Genomic DNA, 7245 nt, shown 5'->3' on the forward strand with positions numbered 1-7245 from the left:
CAGAGAAAGACAAATACTGTATGCTCTCACTTATATGTGGAAACTAACAAAGCCAAACTCCATATGAACAGAGAGTGGGTTGGTAGTTACCAGGGGCTGTGGAGTAGGGGAAACGGGGAGATATTGTTCGAAGGGTAAATATACATTTCCAGTTTAAGAAGTTCTGGGAATCTAATGTACAGCATTAGGATTATAGTTAATGATGCTAAATTGTATTCCGTAGTTGAAAGTTGCTAAGAGAATAGATTTGATTTTATTTTTAAAGATTTTATTTATTTAACAGAGAGAGACACAGTGAGAGAGGGAACACAGCAGGGGGAGTGGAGAGGGAGAAGCTTCCTGAGGAGCAGGAAGCCCGATGTGGGCCTTGATCTCAGGACCCTGGGATCAGGACCTGAGCCAAAGGCAGACACTTAATGACTGAGCCAACCAAGTGCCCCAAGAAAGCAGACTTTAAATGTTCTCACCACCACCACAAAAATGGTTAATTATATAAAGTGAGGGATGTGTTCATTAACCTTATTGTGGTAAACATTTTGCAATATGTGCCTGTATCAAATCATCACACTGCACACCTTAAACTTACATAATGTCATGTGTCAATGTTATCTCAATAAAAAAGGTTTGGGGGAGAAAAAAAATGATAAGTGTTGTAGTTCAGAGGTGAGAGAGATCAATATAGCTTGGGGTGATGTGAGGAGACCAGGAAGGCATGCTAAGGAAGTGTAGATTCATTTCCCTAAATACTGTGGGGATCCCATTGCTCCTCAAACCAACAGCCTCACCTCTCTCAGACCACACCTGAGAAGGATTTTCAAAACAGAAGATACTCAAGCCAGGCTTTGAAGGATAGGATTCAGATAGATGAAGGAGAGGGTCACCTGTCTGGTTCAGTCAACAGAATGTGATTCTTGTCCTTGGGGCTAATTCCGAACCCCACAGTGGGTGTAGAGATTACTTAAAAATAAAACCTTAGGCTTAGTCATTAAGCATCTGCCTTCGGCTCAGGATATGGTCCCAGGGTCCTGGGATCGAGCCCCGTATCAGTCTCCCTGCTGGGCAGGAAGCCTGCTTTTCCCTCTCCAACTCCCCCTCCTTGTGTTCCCTCTGTCACTGTGTCTCTCTCTGTCAAAATAAACAAATAAATTTTAAAAATATGTATTTTTTAAAAAACATCTTGGAGTGCCTGGGTGGCTCGGTGGGTTAAGCCCTCTGCCTTCAGCTTGGGTCATGATCCCAGGGTTCTGGGATCGAGCCCCACATCAGGCTCTCTGCTCAGTGGGGAGCCTGCTTCCTCCTCTCTCTCTGCCAGCCTCTCTGCCTACTTATGATCTCTGTCTGTCAAATAAATAAATAAAATCTTTAAAAAAAAAATCTTGGGCACGTGGGTGGCTCAGTCAGTTGAATAGCTGCTTTCAGCTTGGGTCATGACCCTAGGTCCTGGGAGGAAGAACCAAATAGGGCTCCCTGTACAGGGGAGAGTCTGTTTCTCCATCTCTCTCTGCCCTCCCAACTCATGCTCACTTACTCTCTCTCTCCCTCTCTCTCTCTCTCAAATAAATAAATAAATAATGTTAAAAAAAAAATCTTGAAAAAAATAGATGAAAAAAGTAGATGAAGGGGAGGTGTGAGATGTGTTAGGAACGGTATGAAAGAGGTTGTGGTGGATAGATCAGGATGGGACCATCGTGGGCCTTAAATGCCAGCCTGATGAGGAGAAGGTGGTTTGGGTTTGATCTTGTAGTCCTTCAAGATTTCTTAGTAGAGAAGACATGTTAGGAAAACATGTCAGTGTGAAGGGTAAGATTAGAGGGGAGACTAGAGGGTGGCAAATTAGAAGGCCATTCAACTGTCTACATCTGACTTGAGAATGGCTTGACTTAAGGAGGTGACAATCCATCCATATATACAACATCTAAGGCTTAGTCTTTAAAAACAGGAGACATATACCTACCTCTCCAGTAAGAGTCCCATGTGGTCTTGTGCAAAAGAAAGGAGAAAGACTGGTTGGACTTTAGTGTGACCTCCTGGTTTCTCCAGTCCTCCCATGACATGTTTGCACTTGCCTTTAGTACTGACTCTACAGCCCCACCATCATGGTATCTGGGGGGGCTCCAGGCTCTTTCCCTTGTGTGTGGGTCTGTTTCTTTGACTAAGCCCATTTTCACAGCACCCCTTTGAGCTGCAGGCTTTAGTAAAATATACTCCAGATGGTGCTGGAAGTAGTTAAGGCTTGTCACTCTGCCCCAGTCTACTTCGTCTTTCTGAAGGGCCAGCAGTCCTATACCTTGCCCACCCCTAAGACTTAGACTCAGCCTAATGGGGACAAGGTCAGTTTGTTTTGCCTTGGAACTACAAACAACTCTCCCACTATTGTAAACTACTGGGCGAAGGGGGACCGGGAGAGGGAAGGCCATTAGATACTTTCAGCTACATTCTCAGAAGTATCCCACAACAGAGAAGCTATACTGCTAGAAACTGTCAGGAATGCGGTCTTCATGCAGATGGAAGTTCATATGCACCTTCGAAACAAAGGAGAAAGGGAACTCCACGTTCTAGTTTCCTCTCACCCAGGTCCCTCTGTACCCTGCCTTTCTAGAAGGTATTTGAGCACCCCTCCCCCTCATAAAGACTCTCTTGCACTTTTCTCTTTTGCCCTGCTCTCCGTCCATTTCCTTTTCTCCTGACTAGAAAGTCAAAGTGTGAGCTGAGCATTAGAGTTCCCTGGTCTCAAACCCCTGAAGAGGGAACCTGATGTCAAAGGCCCCTGCCTTGGGTGCTTGGATGGCTCAGTTTGTTAAGTGTCTGCCTTTGGCTCAGGTCAGGATCTCAGGGTCCTGAGATCGAGTCCTGTATCAAGCTCCCTGCTTAGCGGAGAGCCTGCTTCTCCCTCTACCTCTGCTGCTCCCCCTACTTGTGCTTTTTCTCTCTCTCAAAGAAATAAAATCTTAAAAAAAAAAAACAAAAACAAAAAACGACTCCTGACTTGGTGGGTTCACAACACTCTTCTTCTTTTCTTCTTCTTTTTTTTTTTTTTTTTAAGATTTTATTTATTTATTTGACCGAGATCACAAGTAGGCAGAGACACAGGCAGAGAGAGAGAGAGAGGAGGAAGCAGGCTCCCCACTGAGCAGAGAGACCATGCGTGTGGGGCTTGATCCCAGGACCCTGAGATCATGACCTGAGCCGAAGGCAGAGGCTTAACCCATTGAGCCACCCAGGCACCCCTTTTCTTTCTTTTTTAAGATGTTATTTATTTATCTAAACTTATTTATTTATTTAGAGAGCATGAGCCGGGGGAGGAGGCAGAGGGAGAGGGAGAGAGAATCCAATGGGACTCCATGCAAAGCGCAGAGCCTGACGTGGGGTTTGATCTCATCACCCTGAGATCATGACCTGAACCGAAATCAAGAGCTGGACATTCAACTGACGACTGAGTTACCCAGGTGTCCCTCTCTCAACAGCTGGGAGCTGTTGCAGGGGCTGTGACAGAGCCTCATCTGTCTTTGCATGTCCAGTGCTCCCCACAGGAGAAACAAGAGGGACCCAGCAGTGCTCCTTCCACTCATGCCTCCTTTCCTCTGAAGTCAACCCACTGCCCGCCCCACTTCAGGTGCTGGGAGGATGATAGATGGGAGACTCCTTGGGTGACGCTCAGGTGTGTCACCAGTGGCGTCTTCCCATCAGTGCAGACTTCCCTGGCCTCCTCCTGTCTCTCCTCAGCCATCCTCTGAGCAATAGGAGACCGCTGCTCAGGACAGTCCCAGAGCCTGACTTGGGGGTAGGGAGAAGTGAAGCCATAGATCACCTGCCCCTCTGTGCCCTTCTGGCTACAGCCCAGCGTCTCCACAGCGTCCCTCCCCTCCCCAACTCCAGCCCACAAATCCCTGCCTTGCTCCTTCCAGCCATCACTCAGCCCCAGGGATGGCTCTGCAGGATGTGTGTAAGTGGCAGGCCCCGGACACCTGGGGACTGTTGCCTCACCTGCCTCAGGCCAGCGGCTGGGCCGTGCCCCCAGGTTGTGACCCTCAAACCTTCCTGCGGACGCATGGCCCCAGGCTGGCCCACGGCACCACCACCTTGGCCTTCCGCTTCCGGCACGGAGTCATCGCCGCTGCGGACACCCGGGCGTCCTGTGGTAGCTACGTGCAGTGCCCGGCCTCGCGCAAGATCCTCCCGGTGCACCGTCACCTGCTGGGCACCACATCCGGCACGTCTGCAGACTGTGCCACGTGGTACCGCGTGTTGCGGCGGGAACTGCGGCTGCGCGCCCTGAGGGAGGGGCGGCTGCCCAGCGTGGCCGGGTCCGCCAGACTCCTGTCGGCCCTGATGTCCTGCTACCGAGGGTTGGATCTATGCGTGGCCACCGCGCTGTGTGGCTGGGACCGCTCGGGCCCTGCCCTCTTCTATGTGGACAGTGACGGCACCCGCCTGCAGGGGAACATCTTCTCGGTGGGCTCTGGATCTCCTTACGCCTATGGCGTGCTCGACCGCGGCTACCGCTACGACATGAGCCCCCAGGAAGCCTATGCCCTGGCTCGCCGCGCCGTGACCCACGCCACCCACCGCGATGCCTACTCAGGGGGCTCTGTAGACCTTTTCCATGTGCGGGAAAGCGGATGGGAGTATGTGTCGCGCAGCGATGCCTGTGTGCTGTACTGGGAACTGCAGAAGCTTCCGGAGCCAGAGAAGGAGGAGGAGGAGGAGGAGGTCCGCCAGGACCAGGCTGAGCCTGCCACCCTGCACAGAGACTCCAGGCTGGCCGCAGAGACTGAGATGCTGTGAGAAGCAGCAGGACTTGAGGGGACCTTGGCCAAGGGAGTGGGTGGGAGGATAGGCATGGGGGTGGGGGTCGGGAGAGGAGACTCACAGCATCTGGCTCCAGCCCACAGGGGTCCCCAGCTCCATTTGTTCTAGATCTCCTTCCCTTTCTGTCTCCCAGCGCTGTGGCTCTGTCCAACATGTTCCTCTGGATGCCCAGTGGATTGGTCCAGCCTCCTTTCCACCCCCAAGTTCTCCACGAATAATCTCTGTGTGCCTGCTGCACGCCAGACGCAGGGCTAGGTGCCAGACCCTCTTTCTCACCAACTTCTTTGCCGCTTTTCCCCACCTGATCCCTGCTCTCTTTGCCTCCCATTTCTGTATCTCAGCTTCAAAGTATTTGTCACTGTGTCACCTTGGTGAGGGAGTAACTGGGGGTGGAGTAAGGTGGGGTGAGTGGCCCAGAGCACCCAGAGGGGGGGGGGCAGGGCAGCACAGACCGTAAGGCTTCTCCCCCTGCCCTGGAGGGACTCTAAGGACAACAATCACTATTCATTCTGAATGCCCTTCTCATGATAACTCTGAGGTAAAAATTATCCTCACTTTGCGGAAGAGGAAACAGCTTCAAAGGGTTATGTGACTTGCTGGGGTCACACAGTAAGTGGCAGAGATGAGGGTGGGACCCCGCCTTCCGGGCCTACGCTCCAGAGTTCTGCTCTTTCAACACAGTTCTGTCTTCCCAGGTCCTCTTTCTTGCCCTGTCTTTCTGCCCTAGGCCCTTCAGGCATCTGGGAGTGGGGAGCGGGGGAGGAGCTGGGCCAAACCCCTGCCCGGTGGGCAGAGGAGCCTGAGGGCCTGGAGGGTGGCCAACCCCCCCCACCCCGCCCCAAGACCTGGAGCCATGGTCATCACCTACCCGGAGCTCTGGTCTTCAGACCCTGTCACTACTGAGGCCAGACTTCTTTCCCTCTTTCCCCTTCCTGCTTTCTTCCCTTTGCCTTCTTTCCAGCCTTTCCTTCCTGTCACTTCCTCTGGGGAAGGAAGAAAAGACGGAGATGGCTGTGCCAGTGGGAACTGTTGGGCTAGCACATCCTCTCCTGCCCTTCCTGCCCCGCCTCCAGCTCCCCTATAAGCCCTGACTTGGCAAGGCTGGCTGCCAGTTCCAGGGGGGCCACCTTCCCCGCCCCGGCTTCTCCCCAGGCAAACTTGAAGGGGGATGGGCGGGAAGCACAGTCAACCAAGAGACAGGACTGAATGGAGGGAATGTTGGTGAACCTTTCTCTCATCCCGCTCCTGCAGAGCTTCCAGGCGAGAGATTCAAAGCCCCCTTTCCTCTCTCCTCCTCTCAGCCTGCCGCCCAGCTCTGAGCCCTAGGCCCCAACACTGGACTTCCTGCTTAGAATTCCTCCAGGCTGGAGCTGACCTGACTAAGAGACCCCCAGGTTCTGGCCTTTGGGGCATGATTAGGGAGGAGGAAGGAAAGGCCAGGGAGTCTTAGGAAGGAAAGCCGGGAGGCAGTGGAGGCTGAGGGAGGAAATTGTGGTGGGGGAGGAGGAGCAGCAGAAAAGTGCTTCCTACAGAAGAGCTAGCATTTGAGAGTCAGGGTCCAGGAATCTCATCGGTGGCTTCAACAACAACCCTTCACCCCCCTGTCCATTCTCCAGTCTCTGGGGAGAAGGTGCAGAGCTCTGGGAATGATAGGCAGAGCTCAGGGACCCCCCAACCCCCCACCCAGGGCCAGCCTAGTCCTGGAGGAGAACAGGAGGAAAGCTTTTGCCCAGGGTTCAAGGACGTGATGGACTCCGGCATAAGAGGGTGCATCTCCAAGTGCAGAGACGTACGTGGATCTGTGTCCTGTTATAAGTGAGGGGCCCAGTTGAGATGTGTGCATGAGTGTGCTAGAGGATGTGTGGCAGTTCCTGAGTACAGAGACAGAGAAGAGATTGGAAGAGAAAGAGTTAACACCTGGATAAGGAGTGCAGCCCCTCTTGGGAGAGAAAGCCAGGCCTTGTCACTTATTTTGGAAAAATGGTCCAACCCTGAGAGGAAGTGGGGGCAGAGCTCATCGTATTAGTTCCCCACATCTGCATTGTCACACCCCTATCCTGAAGCCCCAGGAAGGAGAAACAGTGGGTATGTGTGTGTGTGGTGGGGAGCTTGCAGCCCAGGAGTGTTGCCTGATCATGGTCTTAGGCTCAGAAACTGCCTGCAGCTCACTCCCTGGGATGCTCTGTAGTCTTTCCCTCCCCACAAACAGGGGAAGGAGGACTGAACACACATACAGGGGAAAATAGGAAGGGAGACCCTCCTTCTCCTGTCACCTAGCCCCTTCTCTCCCTTCTCCTTTCTTTCCACAGTCCTGCCCCTCTTCATTCCCTTTGATGGGTTCTTTCAGGATGATGAGGTATTTGAGACCAGAGATAAGACCAGGGGTCTTGCTGACAGGCCTGTTTCCCTATGTCCTGTGTTTCCCTCCAAGTTTAC

The 7245-nt window shown here is 52.5% G+C and overlaps 1 protein-coding gene across 1 annotated transcript; it reads left to right on the plus strand.

The window, feature by feature from the left end:
- Positions 1-3924: 3924 nt before the first annotated feature.
- PSMB11 (proteasome subunit beta 11) lies at positions 3925-4785 on the plus strand. Its single transcript, XM_059372135.1, has one exon. It carries the CDS (start codon positions 3925-3927, stop codon positions 4783-4785), a length of 861 nt encoding a protein of 286 aa, XP_059228118.1.
- The last annotated feature ends 2460 nt before the right edge of the window (positions 4786-7245 follow it).

This window comes from Mustela nigripes, chromosome 13 (genome assembly GCF_022355385.1).
Source record: "Mustela nigripes isolate SB6536 chromosome 13, MUSNIG.SB6536, whole genome shotgun sequence".
Taxonomy (NCBI): domain Eukaryota; kingdom Metazoa; phylum Chordata; class Mammalia; order Carnivora; family Mustelidae; genus Mustela; species Mustela nigripes.

Excerpts from the sequence above, each read along its gene's own strand:
- PSMB11 (XM_059372135.1), top strand. The coding sequence starts at position 3,925 with ATGGCTCTGCAGGATGTGTGTAAGTGGCAGGCCCCGGACACCTGGGGA.